This window comes from Canis lupus, chromosome 6 (assembly GCF_011100685.1).
Source record: "Canis lupus familiaris isolate Mischka breed German Shepherd chromosome 6, alternate assembly UU_Cfam_GSD_1.0, whole genome shotgun sequence".
Lineage (NCBI taxonomy): Eukaryota > Metazoa > Chordata > Mammalia > Carnivora > Canidae > Canis > Canis lupus.
This window is the reverse complement of record NC_049227.1, coordinates 64379409-64407217: the sequence shown is the minus strand read 5'-3', so window position 1 is coordinate 64407217 and position 27809 is coordinate 64379409. Positions and strand designations below refer to the sequence as shown.

General features: G+C 35.0%; 1 protein-coding gene across 5 annotated transcripts in view; it reads right to left on the bottom strand.

Annotated features, from left to right (window-relative positions):
* TTLL7 (tubulin tyrosine ligase like 7) overlaps positions 1 to 27809 on the bottom strand; it is a 153966-nt gene that overhangs the window by 63440 nt on the left and 62717 nt on the right. For 4 of the 5 annotated variants that reach the window (XR_005361349.1, XM_038541576.1, XM_038541575.1 and 1 more), the window contains 8 exons: positions 25604 to 25762; positions 20481 to 20697; positions 15477 to 15641; positions 10547 to 10705; positions 5428 to 5522; positions 3138 to 3285; positions 2979 to 3052; positions 1829 to 1964 (listed from right to left, as the gene is read on the bottom strand). Coding sequence is in view for 4 of the 5 variants with exons in the window: in XM_038541576.1 (XP_038397504.1) it covers positions 1829 to 1964; positions 2979 to 3052; positions 3138 to 3285; positions 5428 to 5522; positions 10547 to 10705; positions 15477 to 15641; positions 20481 to 20697; positions 25604 to 25762 (1153 nt within the window). In the remaining variant the exon portion in view is untranslated. The remainder of the gene's footprint in view (positions 1 to 1828; positions 1965 to 2978; positions 3053 to 3137; positions 3286 to 5427; positions 5523 to 10546; positions 10706 to 15476; positions 15642 to 20480; positions 20698 to 25603; positions 25763 to 27809) is intronic. The other variant, XM_038541577.1, reaches the window with a different exon arrangement.

Below are 27809 nucleotides of genomic sequence, written 5' to 3'. Positions count from 1 at the left end.
CTCAGTGCTGTTACTGCCCCAGAACTTATTTTATAGATTCTTCACGGTCCCAATTACAATCCCAGCAGCCTCTTTGTAATACAAAATTAATCAAAATATAAAATCAAGTCGATTCTAAGATGTATATGGAATCATAAAGGACCTAGAAAGGGCAAAAGCAACAATAATGAAGATAGTGTGATATTTGTATAAGAGACTCACAAACCAAAGGAATAGGACAGGCAAAGTGATGACATTTAAACCAGATTTTGAAGAATACAAGGAAGAGAATTAAGATTTGAAGCCTATTTTGTGACAAGTACTTTAAATCGACTATCTTAATTAACCTCCATTTTATCTTAGAAACCAACCTTTCAAGTATAGTTTTAATACTACTATATTAGTGATGTGCAAGCTATTGATCACATAGTTTATTCTAAAGTTATAAAATTAACACATAAGGGAGCTGGAATTTGAATGTAGATCTATTTAGCTCCCAAACCCCTAGGTTTTCTAGCAGAAAAAGAGGGGTTGGGGAGCATAGTAATGAGAAGATGAAATAGATGTGTATCCACAGAAATAACAAATAACAGTACAGAACAGGTGATGAAAAATAAACAAAGGTCTCCCACTCTTTTGATCAAGAAAACACAGGGCCACAGGATATAATTCTAATGGTGGAAACACTGGTGTATGTCAAAAGAAAGACTATTGGAAGAGAAGAGCATTGAAGTATACACATAATTCCTTCTGCTTCTGTCTTTTAGGTGTAGCCAACTGGAAAGTGGCTTTTCATCTTTTTGCAGAATTTGCATGAAAAGTAAAATCTATAATAAGCTTTATAACTTTAGAATCACTCAATATAACAAGGCATCCAAGAAAATGGAAGGTTATCACTATAGTGAAATGTCCAGTAATATAAAGTAAGTATAAGTAATATAAGTAATTTGATAAATAAGTCTACCTACGCTTATTAGTCCAATGGGACATTAGCAAACACAATGCAAGCAGGCAGAGGCTTGATTAGCACTTGTCCTCTTGAAATGCTTCCTTTTGAAATTCCAAGCTATCATGTTACAAGATCTGGCTACCTTGCTAAGAAGCATGTAAAGAGAAAGAGACACTGAGCCAGCTCCCCAGATGTTCCAGCTATCTTAACTGAGGCTACAGCCATGTGATGAAGCTCTCCTGGATTTCCAACCCCAGTTGAACTTCCACATAAAGGAAAAAAAAAAAAAAAAGAACTTCCACATAAATGCAACTAATAAAATTCACTCCAAGGAAGCCAAGCTGAAAAACTATTCAGCTGAGCCCAGCCAAGATTACAGAATATGAGCAAATAAATGGTTTATTATGCATCAAAAGATATTGATAAACAGATTACTCTGTGTGTGTGTGTTTGTGTGTGTGTGTTTCAATTACTTCTCACATGCCAGGTATATGCAGTGTATCAGGGAAAAAATACTGTATAATGTCACTTACAATCCAAATAATGAGAGCATCATAAACAATTAGGTTAATTCAATGGATTTTTTATTCAGTTACATATACACATCTCTGTAAGAAAACATGTTTATTATGATAGATTGATATGACAACGTAATATCAACATCTACTGTATAATTTGTCCTGTTAGACATCTTATTTATGAAATCACTTGGTTGGTTATGAAATACTACCATCTGTTAAAATAAAAGGAAAGTGCATCTTAAAACAAATGTTTTTATATGTGGGACTAAGGTGGGTTGTTTTTATTTTTTATTTTTTATTTTTTTTTTTGTGGGTTGTTTTTAAAAACATATTATTTGGCTTCATTCATTTTTCTCTTTATAAACATTCATTCTTTTACCTTCATTCTTTTCAAAGGATTATTCAGCTCTCGCTGGAATGAAGCTGCTCTTCCTGAAAGGAAGGTCTGAAAGGCAACAGCCAACAAATTTTCATACTTTTCAAGCAGAGTTTTATCTTCAGGAGGATAAATTCGTCTACAATAAATCAGACAAATCAACTTGTTTAAAAGAGGCTATTGTAGTGCAAGAGTTAAGTCCAATTACCTAGATACTCCTTGACAACCTACTCTCTGCCAGTTACTCTTCTAGGTTCTAGAAATAAAGAATTCAGTTATAAAAAATTCACAAATTTTCACCAGTTACCTACAAAAGTTAAAGTTTATCTAGAGAATGGTCATTAAACAATAAAGCTTCAGAGGGCATAGTATAAGGGTTTGGTTGTGGAGAGGTGGCTGGAGAATTGCAGTCGAAGAAATACAGATCTTCATGGGAGAGAGCAGGTGATGAGAAATAATCTGGAAGTTGTGCAATCACCATGTGTTTACTGACGTATACAAGAATGTGGGCATTAATCTTGATATTCTCTTTTAGGGTGGTGGAATGTGCCTCTCTAAAGGAGAGAAGAGGGTAGACATAGAATGAGAAGAATGTGTTCTCCTTGTTGCTGTTGATGGAAAGAATTGCTTGTTGTTGCAGTAAAGAATGTTTCACCAAGAGAGTAAGAAGCTCTGTGGCCCCCAAATCTCCCAATTCTGTTAAGCTAATGCCAAAGCTTGAGAAGATGGGCAGTCTTTCCAAAAATACAAGGAACTTGGGGGGAGGTGTCCTTTTTTAACCTGTCAAAGGATACCGTGGAGGGGTTCCAGTGCAACACAGTCCACACCCCTCTGTATTGTCTCATATCTGCCTCCTCAAAACATTTTCATTATTTGCCTGATTCCTGATATATCTGGGTTTAAACAAAGTAGAGCAACCACTCTGAATGGACAGAAAGAAAACTAGGAGACCTAAAACCTGACTTTCTCAAAATAATACATTACAAGTAAATAAGGTCACAGGATAGTATCAGATTTAAAAGATCTCATACATCCACCCATGAAGATGGCTAGCAGGAATGAAACAGTGCTCAAAGTAAATCTAAAAGGCTAAAAATGTAGAACAGTTGTTTTGACACTTCTTCAATCTGTATGAAAATGGAAGCACAGTTACCTATAATTTCCCATATGCCGATTTTCATGTTCTTCTTTTAAAATCTGCTTTCGTACTTGAGCGAGTCTCTCTTTCTAGAAATGAAGAAATTTTACAAATAAAATCTGAGCAATGAATTATGCAGTTCAAATTGTAGGTATATTGTGAAAATTTTCATACCAACTCTTCTTTCCGCCTCTCTAACTGATGTCTCTGCTGTTCCCAGTCTGAGGAACCTGGTAAGAGCCTTTTTATTGAATTTTGACCATAAAGCCTCCTTTGAGCCTCAGCTTTTTGTTTGGCCAAGTTTCTCCTTTTATCACTGGTCCTGAAAAATAAAACACAGGAATTCAAATAAGCCCTGATCTTCTCCCTATGAGGAAAATTAGCAGAAGAGGAGACATAGTGGAGATATGAATCAATGTTTTTACTAAATAAAATATATATATATTTAGTATATATATGTTTACTAAATATATATTATATATTATATATATTTATATTATAAATATATATTTATAATATATTTTTATATAATATATTATATTTATATATATTTAGTGAACATATATATAGTAAACATATATATATAGTAAACACATATATATATATATATACCCATACATCATATTCATCTAATCATCCATCAAATGTGGGTCTCCATATAGTAAACTGGAGGTTCCATACTCCCAGGGGTTGTGATGGAATACTCTGAGCAGTGTACCTTCTTTTGGATTTTCTTCAGATTAAAAATGTATGCTTACAAATGAATTTTGGGATATACATGGAGCCATACTAAAAGTAAAACATTGTATTAAGAATTGTGCAGATTTAAAAGACAAATCTAACACATATATGCCCATGGCACACTCCAACTAGGTAGAGTGAAAAGGCACATCTGCAATGTAAACTTCATCAGCACATGCTCTAAATGTTAAGAATTGTACTACATTCTCTTAGTGGAACATTACAAAAAATAAGAAAAATGAATTCCAACTTTCCTTTACTTTTAAGTCTAGAAATTTCTCACTATCTCACTTTTAAGAAGCCAAAAACACCACAGATTTTGTCCTGAATTGGTTGGCAAAGACATCATTGGCAAAGTTACGCAAAAAAAAACAAAACAAAAAACATAAGGCCTACTTATATAATAATTGTAAACACAAAAATATGTATAGGTATACTTTTGAATAATCTAAAATATTTGATGCACTCATGTAAGCTAAATAAACAAAAATTCCACTTTTTATATATCTTCTATTCATTTCTTCTAGGATAATTGAAATGTCAGTTAAATTTAGGCAAAGCATTCTTTGATCAAGCAAAAGAAGGGGCCATATGAAAATTTCTTACCAAGTTTATCTATCAAACAAAAAGGAAAATTATTATTTTCTTTTAATAATGCTTCTCATATAAAGCTACTTCAAGCAAGCATCTGCTAAATGCTTGGGACTATTTACAGTAAATAAATTGCTTGGGAGCATCCCACAACTCTTTAAGAGTTCTTTAAATGACGATAAGAATCAATTGAAATCATAAAATCCCTGGGTTTAAATGACCTCAGAGGTCCTTTAATCCAACACCCCAAACACTGTTTGAACACTTAAAATGGCAGATGACTCATTATTTCATTAGGCAGTTCAATTAAACTTCTAACAAATTTCTTTCATAAGGAGCCAAAAGCTTTCCTACAAAATAGCACTTCAAATATTTGAGATCCATGATCATGTACACTACAACCAGCCTAATAATAATCCTGTTAGTGGAGCAATCCCCCTTCCAAGTATATATCCAAAGGAGTTGAAATCAGGATACGAAGAGAGTTCTGCACTCCCATGCTCACTGCAGCATTATTCACAATAACCAAGACATAGAAACAACCTAAATGTTCATCAATAGATGAATAAAGAAAATCTGGTATATACATACAATGGAATATTATCCAGCCTTAAAAAAAAAAAAAAAAAAAAAAAAAAGGAAATCCTGTCTATGCTTTTCAACGGGAAGGTTAACCCTGCCTTAACAATTGTTTCTTTCTTCTCTTTACCCAGGCTGCGTGATACAGTGGGAAGATCTCTGAACAGAAAGGTAGGAAATCCAAATGTTTGAGGGTTGTTACGTTTTTAACTTCCTGAATGACCTCTGCTTCTTCTTGTAAGGTGAAGAAGATAATCTAGAGATTTTCCTCAGGTATTCTCCAATTCAACCTTATGCTCTGTATTGAATAATTATACCAACCCTGTTATTTAACCATATTTACTGTAGATTCAGAGCATGATACAGAGAGAAGGAAAAGCAGTCTGTAGAGAGGAAAGGATATTCAAAAAGAAAACATAAATGGGTTTGAAGAATGAAATCAAGAAATTCAAAATACAAAACATGAAAAAATTACAAAACAATCCCACATACAAGTGATTGTTCTATGCCAAAAGTGAGGAAAACCTTCCAAATGATGGAAGAAATACTTTACCTGATGTTTAGTAGCTTCAGTGCATTTAGCAGCACCCCTCTTTTTACATCATAGTCTATTTTCTGATCAGTTCCAAAGCTTGGAGCTCGATTAATCTGAAATTTACAAAGAAAACAATGAGATCAGCCACATTTTGGTAGGTTAATTAATATTCAATACATATTTGTTAAACCACTGCACGATCCCCAACCAATAGGAAAACTATAATAATCTCAAAGCTCTACATGGTAGATGGCCCAGTTACCACTGCCACACCTCCCTTCCTCACCACCCTAAATCAAGGAGTTGAAAGGAAATGAATGTTGTTACCACCCCTTTCCCCCTGCTGCCTTAGCTCAGGATCTTAGGTCAGCATTTGTGTCCTCTCCCTACTCGCCACTGTCTCCAGCCCAGTACTCCATGCATTCTTGGTTGTAAGTTAAGGGAAGTTACAGGTGACTATCTTGACAAAAAGGTTAGTGGACCAGTATTAACAATAACAATAATGATGTAACAAAAATAATATGCATGATACCAATAAAGTAATCATTTATGCATTTATTTAGCATGTAGAAACTAACAGTGCCCTCTTTTCACTGCTTCAGATCTCCTGGATGAATTCGTCTATTGCTGCCTAAAAAAATAAATTATTTTCTTCCTATCTGGATCAAACAATTAAATCATCAATTTTCATTTCCACTGATTATATAATTCAGAAGATACTATTTAAGGTAGCTTCAGACTAACCTCTATGAGCCTCTCTAACTGTATAAGGACTCATGGGAATAAGAGAGCCATTTGTGAGTGTTCTTTCCAACATCATTTCCAGGATTTCATTAAGATGAAAAATAAAAAGTAAAGTAACTGAATATACCCTGAAATCCATTATACAATATAGTACCACTTCAAGAGGTGGAAGTTTTGTTTTTGTCTTTGTTGCTATGAAAATGTAACTGGAAAAAAAATGTAACTGGAATAGCAAGTGTTTATGAAGACTACCTAATTAACTCAGTTGGCTAGAACACTGCTGAGTTCAAAACTCCAGCTTAGCTTCATGACCACCACCTAAGTTCACAGCCTATCTCAAAAAAACACGATGTCACTATAGTCATAGAAGAGAGTTGTCTTATATAATTCCATTCCACAAGAGACAAAATAACTGATGGTATGCAGTTTACAACTGGCAGCTATAGAAAATACAAGTAGTAGTATGCACATGGAAGCTAAACAAACAACAAAAAGATCCCCTGTAATCCCATCACCTCGTAGATTGTTATCCATTTGATAAATGGTATTGCTAACCATTTGATAAATGATAAATATTTGCTATGCATATATATTGGTATATTTATTTTACCTTCCAAATACATACCTATACTAACAATACTATTCTATAATCCAAGTTTTTTCCCTTAACAATATATTATGAAAACCTTTCATGCCATCATCTTGATGCATGGTATTCCACTTATAGGGATAGGCCAAACTATATTATGCCTTTGCTGACTGCTGATTTAGGTGGTGATGGACATATTTCTGCCGATGCAATGTGGTCTCAAGGAGAAGGGAGCAACTAGGTAATGGCAAGAACATCCATTTATTCCAGGCAAAATTTAATGCAGGTAGTTTATGAATCTGCTTCGAAACTTCAAAACTCTTAAGGATTTCCTCTTACAAGTGTGAAGAAAGGGTACAGTAACACATTTTATATGAAAAAATTTCAACCGGTCCATACTGATTCAAATCTCTGGAATTTGTAATACAATTAGCAATAGTTCTGTTGCTACAAAGGATAAGGTTATAGAATGAACTAGGCATTTAGAAACCAATGATTAAGCGGTTCACTGAAATGTTATCTATCTTTATAGAATTCCTTAGATGCTCCATTCCAAAATTGCTATCTGGAATACTACCAGACATATCCCTCCTCCAGGATAGTAGTAACCTCAGACACTCTCTCTTATCTATCTCATAATATTCCTGCTATTACCATAAAAAAGAAATTGGTCTATGAAGAAATATACTCACACAAGATAAACTAATACATGAAAAAGTAGAGAAACTTTTTTCAATTCACATCTTGGATTTTTCAAAAGTTTTATGAGAAAGTAAAAACTAGAGACAGAAGAAACTCTGAAAATCAAGGTTCCATTCAGTCAAAATCCTACTTTGGGGTGCCTGGGTGACCCAGTTGGTTAAGTGTTCGACTCTTGTCTTTTGCTCCGGTTGTGATCTCAGGGTTGTGAGATCGATCCCAGCATTGGACACCTCTCTCTCACAAATAAATTAATCTTTAGGGCAGCCCTGGTGGCCCAAAGGTTTGGTGCCACCTTTGGCCCGGGTTGTGATCCTGGAGACCCAGGATCAAGTCCCACGTCAGCCTCCCTGCATGGAGCCTGCTTCTCCCTCTGCCAGTGTCTCTGCCCCTCTCTCTCTGTCTCCCATGAATAAATAAATAAAATCTTTTAAAAAATTAATCTTTAAAAAAAAATTCTACTCTGTGATGTGGATGGCTTCTTTGGTTCTCATTTCCTACCCCAATTCTAGAACGAACAAAGTTCAGTAGATGTTAGAGTCTTAAAGTTCAGTAGCTTGTAAATGCATGCAAAAATTGCAAACTATTAGAAAGCAAATTAAATTAATAAATACTATTTATTGACCAACCAAATCATAGTTTTACTATCAAAACAAGGGCAATCATTTCATGCACATATCAAAGTATCCATAATAGATTCTATGCTCCCTAATTAGTGCTGTTCTCTCTGCGTAATTTCTTCCCACCCCAACCCCATCTCTCCCAACCTCCAGTCCCCACCACACCTTCTATAGCCTTAAACACTCTGCTCAGGCGTTCCCTCCTCTGCAAAGATTTTAAATTGTGAAATACACACCTGTACACAGGGAGATTAATCACCCTATTTGTTCCCTACTTATCCTTGTAACTATTACCATGAGACATATCTGAGTCCCCACTCGGCCAGGATAAATATTCTGTCTTTTTGTATCTCCACCCCCGACACAATGACTTATTGAAATTAATCCAAGTGTAATTAAAGTATTAGCAGTATATTCATACCCTACCCAATTTCCATATTTTTCCCCAAAAAAATGTTTCTGTGCTTGAAAATTTCTGCAATTTTGCTACTATGAATCATTACCTGCAATTATTCCAGTTAACTAAAAGTTATCATATTCTCAGATGCACCTTCTATCTTATTCCACTTGATGGTGCCAAAAGGTTTTTAACAACATATGTTAGAACCACTACAATTGCAGCTGGGAGAAAACACAAAGAAGCAAGATCTAAATAAGATTCTTTTAATTGTTTTAATATAACAAATGTTCATTATCCATAGTTATTGCTTACTGTAAAGTTTTTGTAATGGTTCTGACTGATCTGGAAAAATGATGAAGTAATGAATCAAAAATGAAAATATGTTAATGCAAACAGTGCTGTCTAGCTTTTGATTATTGTCGGGTTTTTAAATGGTTACTGATCTGGACGTGATGATGAAGAGGAGAGTAGAGTATGAAGAAATATTAATGCAAACAATGTTTTGAGCCTTTAAAAAAAATACAGAATCCAACCACTCAGTCAATTCCGATTTACCAAGCTCATACAAAGCTCCAGTTAGATAAATGCTTTAAACACTAGTTATCCATAGTCATTATTCCCTGCTATAGTTTCAATTCCACTTCATGCATGTGCCTTCACTTCTTCCCCACCCCATCAAAGATAAAAGGCAAGTAGCAGGAGCAGGAAAAAAAAAATAAAGTTAAAAAACAGGAAGGGGTAATTGCAGACAAAGAAGGAAACCTAAGGAAGAAAATGTCACGCCTTAGTAAGGTACAGAGTCAAATGCTTTCATATCTAAGTAATGAAGGAAGCAAAATTATAAGCAAAATTCCTTACATTTATCTTATTTCTAGGACTCACGCAAGAGCAAACTTTGAACATCTGATGTCTGTATTTGACTGGAAATAGAATATACTTTCCTGGCACATAGGAAATTGAACATATACACACATACACACACACACACACACACACACACACACACACACAAAACCATGAGCCCTCAAATTGGGAAAGTGTTCTTTCCTAAAAATATATTTTGAGTGTCTTGATTATCTATCACTTATTCAATTTGCTTTTTCAAGTTACAGATGGAACTTCCAACTTCAAAATCATTAACAAAAAATAATCAGCTTAAAATGAAAGGTACTTGTTGATTGGACCCTCTATAGTAATATGTTCCATAATGTAACTAATCTAGTAAACACGAGTGTTTGGGTATGTGATATTTTGCTGATAAAGTTTCCTAAACACAGTGTTCTGTGCCAATGCACTCCATGACTCCAGATCAGGGGTCGGAGAGGGAACTACTGAATGGGATAGTACTGGATCACAAGACTTCTAAGTTTTCTTCTGGATGTAACATAAATATGACTGGAAGGGAAGGTACAAAAATCTTGAACAGAGACTATTTTTATTTTTTCCTTATATCATTTCTTTATTTCCCTAATAGTAAATGATAATGAGAGAAAAATAATGATGACTCTGACCATACCAGAAGCTGGCAGCAAACCCAAAAGCACACAGTTAACAGTCTGGACATGAGAGGAGCCCCAGGCATATTATATGGCCTTAAGGAGAATCCATGCCAGCTGGGGTATGAGGTACTGAATACTGATTAATGAACCAATCGGAGCCTCTCTCTTCTTGGAGAGTTTGAATGGGGAACCCAATGAAGACAAGGAGGCTGTGGTCCTGAAGCCCAGGCACCCACACAGAGGAAAGACAACATCCAGAAGTCATGAAGTGGTAGAGGCCGTGAGGCTGGGAAAATAGTGGAGAAAGTAGATAACAAATCAGTAAAAGCAGATTCACACATATATTCAAAGTCCTGGCTTAGAAATTCAATCGATCTTAGTTTGGGAAAAGTAATATCAAACACATATCCGTCAATTCCTGGAAATGTTCTATTCTTTGAATTTTTGTTTTCTTCCTCCCACATGCTCCATTCAGGCCTCTTTCTGTTCAGTTCATGAGTCAACTATGCCAAGTACACATTGAAAAAACATTTGCGTTCATGCACAAGAACAGTAGTAACTTCTCTTTCTTAAAGAAATGCCTTACCTCCAGAAGCCATGGCTTTAGTTTTCTGTCCAACAAAATATCAAATCCCAGGACTTCGAAACAGACACTTTCACTTCCTGGAGGTTGGCCAGGTCTGCACATTCGATAGGCATGCAGGACATGAGGTTCTGCTACAATCAAAGTCTTTACAACCAATTCCTGCACGTATAGTGATTTAAAAAATAAAAAAAAAAAAGGTAAAAATGCCTTACTTTTTTTGTGTCTTGTTTACATATATGGAAATAAGGCCTGGACTTACAAACCAGCACCCTGGCCAAGTTCACAAAGCTCTATGGCATGTGGCCCCTGCCGCTGCTCTGATTCCGTTTCATGCAACTCTTACCCTGCTCATTACATTCCAGCCATGCTTGCCTGCTTAGGGCCCCTGGCATTAACTGTTCCCTCTTTCTGGAACACTGTTCCCTATACTCCCACACCTGGCCTTGACATTCAGAAAGGCCTTCTGTGACCCTAGAGTCAAAGGTAGCCACTGTCATCTCTTACTGCACCACTTCACGCAGAGTAGAATCAGCTGATCTTTCTCGTTTTGTTAGAGCCATGTCCTTGTGCCAACACTAGTGCCTGCCATTTAGTAGATGCTCAAAAATACTTGTGAACAAATAAGTAAAATAAAATGTGGCTTCTGTCTGTTAAATAAAGAAGGCTAGGATCATATGCTAGCCTTCTCAGAAACCATACAGAAAGGTTTAGGAGTGGCAGGGGAAAAAAATTCTAAGGAGAGTAAAGCACTCTCCTTACAACAAACAACATAGACAAAAGCTGTAAGGGCGGGAGGGACAGAACCTAGGAGAGGTGGGCTTCTGTGTGTGGTGATGATTTTGCAATTCACAAGGTTTATCTGAGATGAGAGTCCTGCTGACTACAGAAATAGCTGTCCACAACTGCTGGGAGGACACACAATACTACTAGAGTGAGTTACTAATGCTAACAAAACAAAGAGTTTATTGAAGTTTAAGAACAAGCTATGGATTGTGGAAAAACTGCTTGCTGGGGTTTTTTCTTAGAATATATTGTCTTTTTAAGTCCCTCTCTACAGGTACAGGCGATATAGCATGGCAGGTAAGAACTCGCCTCCAACGTCAAGCTTTCCGGGTTCATCCCTGGTTTGCTACTTGCTATATGTACAACCTCAGTCACGTTGCTTAAACTTTGTGAGTCCTACTTTTCCCAAAGGTAAAGTGGAAATAGTAATAACATCTACTGCAAAAGACTGATGTAAGACAAAATGAGACTCCATGTAAAGCTCTTGGCACAGTGTCTAGAACAGAGTAAACCTTCAGCGTTAACTACTACCATTGTTATAGTTTTCAACCATTCCTCCAGAACACTACCTCATACGTCAAGTCAAAGACAAACATTCCACTACATGGTGGGAGCAATAGTCACTACATGGGAGAAAAAAATGGGACACAGAAATTAATTCTGCTGTCACCCAGAATCCCCACCCAGATCATATTTGGGGTATCAGAGATGCCATGAAAGGTTATCCTCAGAACATTTTAATAAAAATAAAAAACTGATGGTAATACTAAAGTATATAAAGATAAAAGACCAAAAACCACTTCATGTAAGTCTTTCAATACATTAGTGAAGCCACGGGAGAATAAGAAAAAAAAGAAAGTTAAAACTTTGGCTAATAAGTGTCTGCATGAAACACCACAGGCAGGATGGGGAGAGTGAATATTAATAGACCCTGAATTATAAATCTGTGTTTATTCTACATAAAACACACATTTGTAAGGAATGCAAGGCAAGACTGCAGGTATATTTGAAAATCAGCGATGATAGAACCAAACACAAATCAAATTCCACTAATGCTTCTGAGAATGTCCAGCATAGTGTCATTGCTTTGAAATATGATTTGTAGATTTGTACCTAAAATATATAAAAAGCACTCAGTAAGGATGGTTTTATGAGTGATTATAATTGTAATCACCATGGCTTGATTTTCTATTGATTTCTTATTCGTTCTTGATCTGCACAAAATACATATCTCTGTGCTATATAGGGGGTACTATAAGTTAGTTTTCATAAATAGTTACTTTTTAGATAAATTACCCCTCCCAAGAAAGGTCATTAGAAAAAAAAATTTTTTTGGGGGGGGGTAGTCTTAAGTTAAATTCATGAACTTTGTAAACTGTGACATTAAGAGAAAAATTTACTGATTGCCTTCTCAAACTCTTCCCTTTTTATATATTATTTCATTAACTCATGCTAAGCATATATCTTTATATATAATTCTTAATAAAAGTAAATATAATTATAAAATATGTGCTTGGAAAGTTAATAAGTTTATTAAGTATTAAATAATTGCTTATTTGTAGATTGTTACTATACATTCTAACTAATGTAGGCAAGAATAATACAAAATTTACCCATTTATAGAAGAGATCATAAATGTTTCAGAGCTTAATAGATGCACATTGGCCATATTCCAGCTATATATGAAAATTATACTTTAGGCTCTAAAAGAAAGGTTCCTTTCCCTACCCTCTTATTTATATTAGTCTTACTTCTATACCTTCTATCTAATTTAATTATGTAGAGGAAGTACCACTTAAAACCAATTTTTCTCTCTGATTAATTTTCTCTACACATTCTTCACCAAGGCAGCTCAATAAATTCCACCTTTTCACAAGGACTTACTTCTCCAAAGAAGTGAAAACCCACATGGAAGTGAAAAATTGCGTAAAGAAAAAGGAATATCACATAGCATATAAAACTTTCTTGTTCTCACTGAGATCAAATGATCTGTTCATTAAATCATCAGGTATCATCATAAATGATCTCCCATCAACAAGCTACTGCCTCAAAATAACAAATTTCACCCTTTTGATGCATCTAACTTGCTATATAATAAATTATCATTATTAAATATTTTTATTATTAAATATTAACATTATTAAAATATTTTTTAAATTTCTGCAAAATAGGCATTGGTAGTAAATAAGTAGATAAACACAGCATTATCATAATCAAATTTCTTATTTGGATGTATTTAGACTATCAGGAAGATAGAATAGAAAGTTAACAGGTTGGTGGGTCTCTAACAAAATCCAGCTGACAAACATTTTTGCTGGAACCCCTGAATTTCTAAAAAGTTTTGAATATGCTGCCAACATTTATTTATAAATCAAGAGACTTAGAGCTTCCACTGACAAATTAGAAGAATGAATCACACTAGACCCAAAATACCATGTGGCACCAAAAGGCTGGTGCTGAATAGTATCCACCTCCTTCAGATGTCTTACACTCTTCAAATTACCACAGTTCCCAGCACACGCTATTTACTTCTATCCAGACCATTTCACTCCTTTTTACTTGTCTGACACCCAACAGTCTCTGGATTTACATTCTGTGATATATAGAAAATAAGGTGTAAAAAATGTCAACCAACAAAACAACAAAGAGATAAATATAATAATGCTAGCTTTTCTGATTTTCCCGAAAGAACCAAATTCAGCTATGAACTTTCATGTCCTTTTTCATGGTAGATTTATTTAAATTATATCGTATTTGCTCCCAAAGGAAAGCTAAATCATATTTCATAGTCTATCATATTAAGTCCTCTTCTAACTTTGAATACCATTGTGATACTTCTGTTAAGATTAATAAACAGTCAGTTTCACCTAGGTTACCTCCTCAGATCTGCTTCCTTTTCTCTCTTTACACATATCATTTGCAATGGATGCAATGTCATCCATCCATTAATTAATAATAATTAATAATTATTAATATAATTATTAATCCATAATTAAAGCCATGGCTTTAATTATCAGTTACATCCCAAATGTACACTTTTAACTGACTACTTAATCTTTTTTACCTGAGAAAACATTTCAAGTTCAATAAGTCTCTGTTAGAACTCATTGTCATAGCCTCATAATCTTTTAAAAATTTAGTCCAGGCATCAAAACCTCCAGGCAGCCCTCCTCTTATTCTCGCCCACAGAAAGCCACCATATGTGGTCTTCCTCTACAGTCCCACAGAATCCAATGCATGCCTCTGTTGTTGTACATGCTAAATTACATTTTATTAACAATTTTTGTGTGGGTCTTTCCTACCAAACTCTAAGTTTTTTGAGGAACTGTATCTTCTAAATCTTCAGATTATTAGCCAGAAACAAGCCTATACTACGGGTTCAGTAAGTGTTTACTGAATGACTGGATGAAATGAATGAACAGAACTCTTTCCCTTCACTTATAAAACTAAGCTCTACCTCTTTTCAAAATAAGTTCCTTTCTACTCTATTTCAAATAAAGCCACATCCTTCTCCCTATAATTCCTCCTTAAAACTGCAGAGGAACATTTGAATGCTTCTCCCTGATTTCTTGGACATTGAGTTAACCTCAAAGTTGACCTGTCATCTCTTCTACTGTGGTTCATTTTGGGCCATTCTTTTCACTTAAACTTCCTCTAGGTGCCTTCCTCTACCTACTCTTGGTCTATACTCGAACCCATCCTATACCCATTTTTCAGACTTATCCTTTAAATTCATAGGCTTTGGCCTTATTACTCTCCTTTCTGAAAATCTGGAAGGAATGAATCCTTACTGCTTACACCAAGTTAAGCTTTGATCTTTCGGACCTAAAATTTTGCCTTCATATATTGTCTCAGCCACAAATCCCCAGAGAATTCCCAAAAATACCATCCATGCCAACCCCAGCCACTTATCACTCTTCTTGTACATCTACGCCTTTACTTATGCTTTGTTTGCACCTAGAACTCCCTCTCCCCCATCCCTAGCAGTAAAAATACTGCTTATCAAGATCTGTTACAATTCCCACTTCCTTCATGAAAATGTTTTATCTGCCCAATCTAATGTAATCTCTTCTTCATTTAAAATGCTGATGATCCTTTAAATTAACCTGAGGAAAGAGTTATAATTGTGAAAATGGCATAATCTTACTGAAATATCACTCCAAAACTTAGCAACATCATGTTGATTTGCTTGTAGGAATTCTGTAAACCACTTGATGGAACGTTTGCTGCCTTTATTTTCAGTCTCATCCCTTTCAAAACGCTCATTGTGCTTGTTCACAGAGTAGTTTGTTAGATGCATGTATAACTGGGTCTGTAACAAGTAAGAACCAAAGTTGTTATCACCTATGAGACTCTAGAACTGTGAGGTTTCACAGAATAAGGGAACCAAGGATGAAAGACAATTTTAAGCATAAAATATATAGATCAACAATTTCAGGATGATTTAGGTAATTTTCAAATTAAATGGAATGGCACATTTCCAATAAAAGAATTATAAATGTAGTCATCTACAAGGTTACTTTACATATTATTCAAAAATATATCTACCATAAATAGTATTAAAATAATAATAATAAATAATTACATGAAAATGTGAAATTATACACTGCTAAGTAAGAAAAATGCTGTTTTTGTTAATTTGTTTTTAATGTTTTTAGTCACAGTTCTCACCCAAACTTGTTTTGGAAAGAGAATTTTCTGAGAGAACATTCTATGTTTTTTTCAAAGAAAAATAAAAAATGAAATCTCAAGTAAGTAGTATAAACTAAAAGGCAGGCCTACCAAACACAACCTCTGCCTTCCCATAGGGGCTGGGAAGCCACTTGAACTCATTCAAGAGACAGAGTGCACTTAGAATCAGCAGACAGAAGCACCACCCGATGCTGTGGAGTCATTAACAGTAATCATTAACAGTAAATTTATAGTATTCCTTTTAGGAGCTATTATGCCTTACTCTCTTTACATTCTTACATTTGTTGATACTGTTATCCTCAACTAAGCTTGAAAAAGAATCCAAAATTTAAAACCTCTCAGTATTGTCAACTAATACACATCTAATGGTTCCATATCAACCTAGCATAAACATTCATCAAATCTATCTATCCTACCCTCATGATTCTACTCCCAGAAATTACTTTGGATAGCAATGTTGCATCACAACGAATATATACTTCATGTACATTATCATTATCTTGGTTAAGATACAAATAGCCAAGTATATTTGTATCGTATTTTATCTTCACCGCAATTAACTTAGATCTACAGTAACATTTGAAGCAAATGTGCAGAACTGATCATTTGAGCTACATGTTGTTTACTAACCCAAGTGCTCATAACTAATTAAGAATTTATTTTTTCATTCACTAAACAGTATTTAAGGCGTACCTATTTACTACCTGCAGGAACTGGTACTGGGCACTGTAAATACAAAATAAGCAAGACAGACATAGTCCCTAACCTAACAAAACTTAGAAAAAGCTTTAAATTAAGTGATATTTTAAAAGAAAGAGCATAAATCTTCCGCTTGTCTAATCATAACTGCTTGATTTGAAGAAAAAGGAAAGGAATCAAACCATAGCCCATAGCATTTCCTATATAATGCTAAAATATAAATCATTTTTCAATTTTAAAAAAGGTTGGAAAGTTTTTGAGGGGCTCTCCATTTGGCAATAATTTCTTAAAATAAAGAATAACAACAATGATAAAAACTATAGCTATCCTAGTGAAAAAATGAGTAAGAAATGGAACTGTGCATTTTTCTTAAAACAGTATCTTTGTAAGTAGGATTGGAAATTCCAGTTTCACATCTACTTCAACAAAAATCTTCTAAGCAATTCATTGCCAGTTGGACATTGGCCATAAGGAGTGAAGATAGCTATAAACCAAATAGCAACCTGCAGGGAATGAGAAGGATATAACTATTCTCTACTCTTTTTTTTTTTTTTTTTTAGCATGTAGGTTCAATACAATGAATTGGGATATACAAAACTTTTGAAGAACTGGCCGACTGCTAAACTGTTAGCAAAAAATAAATGGTTATTATATTTCAATGCCTGAAATTCTGTGTCTTATGATCTCCATACGTGTAGTTTACCAATATTTAATTCTTATAAACATACACAACTCTTCATAAAATACATGTTCACTATTTTAAAAATTGGAAACAGGAAGAAACAAATATGTAAGAGTATGCAATCCAAAAACAAACCAATGAGAACATTTTGATTTATTTTTTCCAGCCATTTTTTAAGCTTACTTTCTACATAATTGTGATCACACTTTAGATAAAATATTTTGTATTTCATTTTTTTTTTCGTATCTTAATCTAGGAATTTGATTGTGAAGTCAAAAAAGGTGAACGTTGAAATTTTAGAGATATATTGGGACACCTGGGTGGCTCAGCGGTTGAGCGTCTGCCTTTGGCTCAGGGCATGATCCCGGAGTTCTGGGACCAAGTCCCACATCGGGCTCCCTGCGTGGAGCCTGCTTCTCTCTCTGCCTGTGTCTCTGCCTCTCTCTGGGTCTTTTATGAATAAATAAATAAAATCTTTTTTAAAAAAAGAAAATTTAAAGATATATAAGGAACATTGACACTTACACAGGAGAAGATAATTCTTTGTACATGTGAGCCAAAGCCACAAGATTACATGATTCAAAAGCACTTGGCAAAGTGAGACACAGAGGCTACATTTCCTGACTTCCAAACTTTCCTTATGATTTCCTTATGAATGTGCTTAAGCAAATCACATACATATAATTTAAGATATTAAGATAAATCACTTTACCATCTAAATGAGCTTCCAAATCTTACTCTTTGCTATATCTTCCCTTACTCTTTTCTCTCAAAACATGACTATCTGCATTAGAATGTATTATAACCCATTCTTACCCCACCAGTTATTTTAATTATAATTTAAGAGCTGACAAGTCTCAAATTAGGCCTATAGTTTGGTTCTCTCGTGAACTCCAGACCTACGCTATACACCCAAATACTTATAGCATAGCTCCATTTGGAGGCTGCTCAGGCATGTCAACCAAGCACACCAGCTTTCTGCAAGCCCTTGTATTTCCTGTCACGGTGAATAATTCCCCATCCACCCAACTGCCCATGCCAAAATTCTTGAGTTTTATCCTTCATTTCTCTCTCCCATTTCCTCTTCTACAGATCCAACCTGTCAGTATATTACAGCAATATTATCCATGTTATCATAGATATATCTTAAATCTAAGTTCTTATTCTTAGGCTAGCCCTACTGCTATTACTGCAGATAAGGCCATCTTTCTTCCCACATGTGGTTAGACTAGAAAATACCTTCTCCCTTACCCTCACCTCTCCATCCATCTACATCTACATCCATCTCTCACATTCCCCACACTACAGACCAGATGACCTTTTTAAGACAAAAATCACATTCCTCCTTTCCTTCTCTTTTTCCAGGCTCTTCCTCCTCATCTCTGAACACCCACCCTTCATAGTCTGTATTTAGCCATATTGAACATGACTGCTTTCTCCAAACACACCATACTATGAGCCATTTTTCTCTATGGACTACCCTACCCACCCTACCCTTCCCTCAAACTGGCTAATCCTTTATTATTCATATTTTGCTTCATAAACTCCTTCTTTAAACTTTATCTCCAGCTGGGTTAGATGTCCTTGCTATGCACTGCCATAGCACCCTCAGTGTCTTAGACCATTACACTTACCATCAGGTATTATAATTGCTTATTTTATTTTCTGCCTCCCCACTAGACTGTTGCTTTTGAGAGGTCAAGCACTGTATCTGTTGGTCACTGTTTTTCCAAAACCAGCAAAATGCCTAGAATGCAGTAGAGTTCAAATATTACTTGGTGGCTGGATATATTCACACTTTATGACCTTTAAAGAGATTATTCTTTTATCTTCCTTTCCAGTAAAAACTTTGACAGTTCCCTTATTCTTCCCTTGCCAGACTTACAACATTTTTCAATTAATTTAACATATAGCAATGCTTATGATCAGTCATTATGTAATTTTTAAAATATGAGCACTTTTTGTGCAGTTAGCTATGCACATAACATTGGAGGAGAAAAATAACCAGGCTTTTGACAAAATGGGAAACAATACTTAATTAACTATAATTTTTACTACAATTAGGAGGTCCAAAAATAGGGTCGAGGTTAACTAAACTTTTATTATATATAATAAATTGAAGTTTTTTACTTTCATGATAAATTATGATAATAAAGTGTTACAGTTTGACCTTCATAAACCATAAACTTCAGTTATGACTTTCATCCATGAATATATGGCTGCACAAATGAAATCTTAATGGAAAAATATCTATAGAGCAGCACCTGAGTGGCTCAGTGGTTGAGTGTCTGCCTATGGCTCAGGTTGTGATCCTGGGGTCCTGGGATCGAGTGCCGCATCAGGCGCCCCACTGGGAGCCTGCTTCTCCCTCTGTCTATATTTCTGCCTCTCTCTGTGTCTCTCATGAGTAAATAAATAAAATCTTTTTTTAAAAAGTTCAATTTAATAGATTTTAAAAAGCACACTGAAACTGCCAATTTATGTCTTTAAATTTGGTCAATGTAAATTTACCATCTTTTCTTTTGTGAAAACAAAAATTAATAACTCTACTTTCTGATGGCTCTTGCTTTCTCTGTTTCATATACTTTCTCCCACACCCTACATGTTAAACCATACCTTTATATAAAGCTTGCTCACATACTCAAATGAGAAGCTGAACACAAACTATCCCTATATTCAACTCCATGATACTTTGTCCTTCTCAATGAGACACTTATTTATATTTCTAAGTAAGTCATTTCTATTCAGGATCACAGCATACTCATATGCACTCTGAAATCCATTTCTATAAGGGCCACTGTATACACGTGTACATGTCATTTCTATACAGGGCCACTACATACACGTGTGCTTTGATCCTTGTGCTCACAGCGCCCTGCTAGAGGAGACATTTTTTTTTCTAATTTTCACAAAGCTGTCTATAAACTAGAAGCAGTCTTGTTTATGTACACAATTCCTGAGTATAAAAACTTGAGAAGAGCTACTTTGATTCACATAATCTTTACACACAATGCATGCTTTAAAAAGTACAAGTTGAACAAATGAATAAAGCCATCAATTCTGTCTGGTATCACTTACCAAATTAGACTCATTAGGTGGAATGTATTTCTCTGTTCCCATTCGCACAAGCCCATCATGGTACAGAAATATTTTCAGTGGATCACACGATGTTACCAGAATATAAATTCGTAAGTCAAACTTGTAGCCTTCCATTAGGAAAGGCTTTTCAATGTATTCTTGAACAATCAAATGATCCTGAGATGGAAGTTTGTCACCATTTCTTATCAAAGAAATTCTAAGTTTAAAAAAAAAAGAGAATTAAAAGAATAATTTGATAGGGGGTCAAGATGTTAACAAAATTACAGACAATACTCAAGAGGAAAATGGTGCAGTAGGGAACTCCAAAGTCTGTCCCTCCACAAAAGCAATGAACAGCCAAAAAGTTATCAGAATCAACTTTTTTGGAAACCTCAAAACTGACCAAAAGCTTGTAACAACCAAGTAACAATCAAAAAAAAAAAAAAAAAGAGAGAGAGAGAGAGGAAAAATAAAAAGCCAAATCTATGTAAAAGAGCTTTGTGGCATTTTAACTTATTTTGGTCCCATCCCCCAACCTCAACTCAGCAATGGCCTTGAACACAGCCCATGTTCCCAGTACAGGTACTGGTTCTGGAGGGAACAGAATAGACCTTATTCTTGTGGTAGTTTTGTTGTTATTATTGTTGTTTTACCTGCCTGGTGGCTTCCTGAAGAAACTCAAAGGACTTGCTTTTACCTTGCCTAAGTAGGAACTCTCCTAGTGTTGAGGCAGCTGCTTGAAGGGGTTGCAGGCATTATTGAAAACATTTAAAGACAAATGAATTAGTTCCTGCTGCCTATGGCAACCAATAAAGGTTGGGGAAAACAATATATTAACTAAAAATATTGAGAAGAAAGATTGAAGTATGAGAATCTTTGGAGGAATAAGAGTTTTGAAAACCTCTTATTTTTGGGAATCTAGAATGCCATGTGCATACCCAAGGCTAAGTGCATGCTCAGGAAAGACCTATAAGTCCCTAAGCTCTTATCTCTGGCCAACCAACAGGCTCTGCACAAGGAGGAAATGAAGACTAAAGCTGAGTTTTAAATTGCCTAGTTAAGTGTTGATGGCTTGTTCCAACACACTCATATACCCCATCTGCAAGGACTGGGAGTTTTGATTTGGGGAAAGTTTTTTTTCTTCATTTGTTTTGATTGCAAATATTTGAAGAAATCTCTGTCCACTTACTAGCTGAGCACTGACCCAACAGAACAGTAATTTCAGTGCCACACAACAAAAAATACAGACTCCACAAAATTATTTCAGAAAGATCACTAACCCAATAAGCAACCATAATAAGCAGCAAAAAAAAAAAAAAAAAAAAAAAAACCTTGTAGAAGGGGGAAATCTGATTTTCAGAGTTGCTACATTATAACATTCAAAATGTCTAGTTTTCAACAAAAAAAATTATGTATCATACAAAGAGAAAAGATAGTATGGCCCATACACAAGAAAATTACCAATTAATAGAAAGACAGACACTGGGCTTACTAGAAAATCAACTATTTAGATCAACTGTTTTAAATTTGTTCAAAGGGATGCCTGGGTGGCGCAGTGGTAGAGCATCTGCCTTTGGCTCAGGGCATGATCCCAGAGTCCCAGGACCGAGTCCTGAATCGGGCTGTGTGTTTCTCATGAATAAATTAATAAAATCTTTTTAAAAAATTAAATAAATTTGTTCAAAGAATTAAAGGAAACCATATGCAGAGAACTGAAGGAAACCATAAGAATGGTATCTCACGAAATAGAGAATATCAATAGAGATATAGCTGGGGTTTTTTGTTTTGTTTTTTTGTTTGTTTGTTTGTTTGTTAAAAAGAGTGGAGGGACCCAAACTGAAATTCTGGAGTTAAAAAACACAGTAATTAAATAAAAATTCAATAGAGAGGCTAAACAGAAGATACAGGAAGTCAGGGGGAAAAATCAGTTAACTTGAAGGTAGGTCAATTGAAACTAGTCTCAGGAACAGAAAGAAAAAAGGATGAAGAAAAATGTACAGAGCTTAAGAGTGTTATGGAACACCATCAAGAATACCAACACACACACATTGGGAATCTCAAAAGGAGAAGAGAGAACGGAACAGAAAAAATATTTGAAGAATTAATGGCTGAAAACTTCCTAATTTGATGAAAACTATTAACTACATCTAAATACATCTAGGGCAGCCGGGGTGGCTCAGCGGGTTAGCACCACCTTCAGCCCAGGGCGTGATCCTGGAGATCAGGGATCGAGTCCCACATCAGGCTCCCTGCATGCAGCCTGCTTCTCCCTCTGCCTGTGTCTCTGCCTCTTTCTCTCTCTCTCTCTCTCCCTCTCATAAATAAATAAAATCTTAAAAAAAATAAATACATCTAAAGAACTCAGTGAACTCCAAATAGGATAAACTGAAAGAGATCCACAGTAAGCATATTATAATAAAACTGTCAAAAGCCAAGACAGAGAGAATCTTGAAACCAAGACTAAATCTTCTTATTACACTTAAGGATCCTCAATAAAATAAATATCTGATTTCTCATCAGAAACAATGGAGACCAAAGGCAGTGAGATGATATATACAAGGTGCTGACAGAAAGACAGAGAAAAACAAAAACAACAACAACAACAAAAACGACTGTTAACCAACAATTCCATATCTAGCAAAAGTATTCAAAATCGAAAAAGGAATTAAGACATTCCCATATAGGGCAGCCCGGGTGGCTCAGCGGTTTAGCGCCGCCTTCGGCCCAGGGTGTGATCCTGGAGACCCGGGATCGAGTCCCACGTCGGGCTCCCTGCCTGGAGCCTGCTTCTCCCTCTGCCTGTGTCTCTGCCTCTCTTTCTCTCTGCGTCTCTCATAAATAAATAAATAAAAATCTTTAAAAAAAAAATCCTTAAAAAAAAAAGACATTCCCATATAAAAACTGAGAGTTTGTTGCTAGTATAGTTGGCCTATAAGAAATGCTAAAAAGAATTCTTCTGACTAAAATGAAAGGACACTAGACAGTAACTCAAATCCACATAAAGAAATAAAAAACACTGGTAAAGGTGACTATATAAGTAAATATGAAAGTCACTATTAATGTAGTTTAGATTTATAACTATTCTTTTTTCCTATATTATTTAAAATGCAACTGCATTCAACAATAATAAATCTATGTTGATGGGCACACAGTTTATGAAAATGTAATTTGTGACAATCATAATATAAAAAAGGACAGAGCTATATAGAGGCAAAGTGAGGTCTTTTTTGGTTTTGTTTTCGTTTTACTATTGAAGCTAAGTTGATATTAATCTAAATAAAACTGTTATAAATCAAAGTGTTAGTTATAATACCAGGGAAACCACTTAAAAAAAAACCCTCCCATAGAGATTCAAAGGGGGTACATGCAACCTGATGTTTATAGCAGCATTATCAACAATAGCCACTATGGAAAGAGCCCAAGTGTCCACTGACTGATGAATGGATAATGAAGATGTGGTCGACATACACAATGGAATATTACTCAGCCATCAAAAAGAATGAAATCTTGCCATTTGCAGCAACGTGGATGGAGCTAGAAATGTATTATGCTAAGCGAAATAAGTCAGTCAGAGAAAGATAAATACCATATGATTTCATTCATGTGTGGAATTTAGGAAACAAAACAGATGAATGTGTGGGAAGGGAAAAAAGAGAGAAGGAGAGGAGGGAAGCTAACAATAAGACTCTTAACAATAGAGAATAAACAGAGGATTGATGGAGGGACGTGGGTGGGGAATGAACTAACTGACGATGGTATTATGGAGGGCACTTGTTATGATGAACAGTGGGTATTATAGGTCAGTGATAAGTCAATAAATTCTATTCCTAAAAAAATAATAAAAATAATAAAAAATTTTAAAAGCTCAAAAATATATAGTAAAATAAATGACAAAATTAAAATGGCACACAAGAAAATATCTATTTAATACACAAGAGAGTAGAAAAGGAGGAATTGAAGAATGTTAACTATACTAAGACATAGAAAACAAATAGCAAAATGGCTGAAATCTTTCCTTATCAATAATTACATTGAGTACATTAACTCTCCAACTAAGACAAGCCTTGCAGAATGTATAAAAAAAAAACCATGATCCAATCACACACTGTCTACAAGAGATTCACTTTAGATTCAAAGATTCAAATAAGTTGAAAGTGATCAAATGGAAAAGATACTCCATACTAAAGGTAACCAAAAGAGAACTGGAGTGATTATACTAGTACTAGACAAAACAGCCTTTAAGACAAAAATTGTTATAAGAGACAAGGAAGAACAATATATAATGATAAAATGATAAATCAAAATGTTAAAATAATATGTTTTTATTAAAAGCAGCCTCAAAAAAGTACATTGTAGAAAACATTAGAAAGCAAAAGGACATATGAATATTAAGTTGTATAATCAGCTAACATGTCTAGTTTGTGGTACTTTAGCTTAAAACGTGTTTTAGTGATATTCAATTCAAATACTGTGGCTCCATAAGAAAAAAGCTTATTCGTAAAGCAAAGAGGATACTTATTTTGCTTTAAGTTTCTAGCTTCTCCAAGTCAATTTAGCTCTACTATATCAACTGAACTTTACCATCCAAGCTTACTCTAAAATTATTATAAATGCAAATTTTGGGTGCCTGGGTGACTCAGTCAATTGAAGTGTCTTCCTTTGGCTCAGGTCATAATTCCAGAGTCCTGGGATCATGTCTTGTATTAGGCCCCCTGGTAAGCAGGGAGTCTTCTCCCCCTCCCTCTGCCTCTCCTCACTGCTCATTCTCTCTTTCTCTGCCTCTCCCACTCTCTCTCTCTCAATTTCTCTCTTGAATTAATAAAATATTTAAAAAACAAAATAAATGGAAATTTTCTGCTTAAGGAAAAATTAGAAAACATCTTTTTTTCTCTTATTTTATTGTCTCCAATTATCAGTCTTTCAACTGATTTAATTTTTAAATTTAATTCATTAAGCCTGTGGAACAACGTAAAAGGGCTCAATAAATATTTAGTTCCAAAAAAGCAACAGAGACCCATTTTATTTTTTTTTCATAATAAACCATGAGTGAAGGCTCACATTTATTCTTTTCCCCCAGTTTTTTTTTTTTAAGCTTTTATACATTCTAGGTGAAAAATACCTACCCATGACCCATTGCACCATTAGCTGGTTTTACTATAAAAGTTTTCTGCTTTCTTTTTTTCTTCAATTCTTTCATATAGTTCTGGAACTGTGTATATTCAGCAGGGAATATCCATGTTCGAGGAACAAAGGTATAATCCAAAGGCCGGGACTTGATCATTCTGTAAATTAGAGATAATATGAAAAGTAATTTCTATTCAAACTTTTCTAAACTTTCTTTCTCTATGCTGCTGACATTTACTACAGAGATTTTAATTCCCACCATTTCTTCATTTATTGATTCATTCAACAAATGTCTATAAAGCACCTATTTTGTGCTAGACATTATTCTGGACATTGAGGATACATCAGTGAAAAAAACAGACAAGATTCTCTGTTCTCTATACTAATTCATATATTGATAGATCATTCATTTGAATACATACTTTATTACTAAGCACTGGGATATAAAGACAAATTAATATGGTTTCTACCATAAGGAATTTATATATAGGCTATTAAATACAATGTGGTTAGTGCAATGAAGACATACATGGCAAGTTAACATATGGAAATAGTCATTAACTCTGCCTATGGGATGAGAAGGTGGGTAGCAGAAAATGGTTCACTGCCAGGTGCCATTCATATTGCTCCTTTAAAAATGATTTTGAGTCCTCTGGGCCACCCATAAGGAACAGCTTTGATCATCTTTTACTCCACTGTTTTTGAAGTTCAACTACTTTTCTGAGAAAACCATGTGAAGCCTCTGAGTATACTAAGTCTTGTTTTGTTTGTTTGAAACACATGTTCAAAACTTTGCAGAAGTAATTCCCTTTCCTCTGAAGTCCATTCTTCCTATAATCCCTGTTACTAAATTGTCCCACCTACACAATCTCCTAAGCCAGAAACCTAGCAGTCATCTTGGACACTTCTTTGATTCTTATATCACAGCAGCTTTCCATTCCTGTCAATTCTGGTTTTTTCCTATTTTCCATATGTATTTTCTCTTCCCCATTCCCACTATCTCTCCTTTCATTTATCAGATGTTGACAATCACCTCCTTCAGGGCTTCCTCCCTCCTTTCTACCTTCTTTGAATCCATTATCTACAGGCCCACCAAGATTTTGTAAAACATATCTTTTCTTAAACCCATTAAAAAACATGTCATTTCTCTCAGGATAGACAGAAATATTTCCTGAGTAGTTAAAGAGGTTAAAGAATCAATAATTAAATGATTGAATAAAACACAGTAACATGGCATATGCAGCCTGACCTTCATATTTATCTGCAGCATCATCTGAGGCTGAGCCTCCTGACACCTTATAAAACCACAGAAACTGCTTAGAAGTTCCTGAAACATGTTGATTTAAGTCTCCATATAGTTTCTCCCATTGTTGTCTTTGCCTAGTCTCCTTGCCTCCTTCTCACAGGGTGAACTCCTACTATACACTTTTCAATATCAATTTTGCATTTGAATTCTTCAAAAAACCTCTCCTAGAAATGACGTCTGTTATTATCTTTGTCACTGCCATACATTGACTCTCCCCTAACATACTACCATCAAACTGTATTATATGTATCACTCTTTCTCCCTTAATAAAAATTGATTTGTAGGCAGAGACTAGGCCTTATTTATCTTGTTTACTTGCTAGCAGTCTCTACTCTATAGTAGACACACAAAAAATATTTGTTGAGTGAGTGGGTGTATAAGCTTTCACAGGATGCACACAAATATTTGATTACATGCCAGTTTGCTAACCTTTCTCTGTTTGAGTTGTCTTTTTTAAAAACTTTCTCAAATTATCACTCAACTTCCTTAAACTAAAAAAAAATTAATCAACAGAATATAAATCATGAAAAAATTCTGCAGTTCATTTGGTATAATACTTGAGAGCCTTCAAACAGTTTTTCCCATAAAAGCAGACTGTTACTCCAAATAGTCTCAGAAATAAATATATGTACATGTATATCCTTGGGTGGAGATATATACATGTGTCTATGTGTACGTGTGTACACATATGCACCTACTATTGTGCCTGGCACATATTAGATGCTCAATAACATACAGATGCTCAATAACCACTGTATGAATACACACACACACACGTATACAGTGTATTATGTTGCTAAACTGCAGTAAAAAGAAGCCTGAGATTCTGGAGACCAGGATTCTGCTCCAGCTCTGCTATTAACTATTTGTTTGACTTGTGCAAGATACTCACTTCTCTG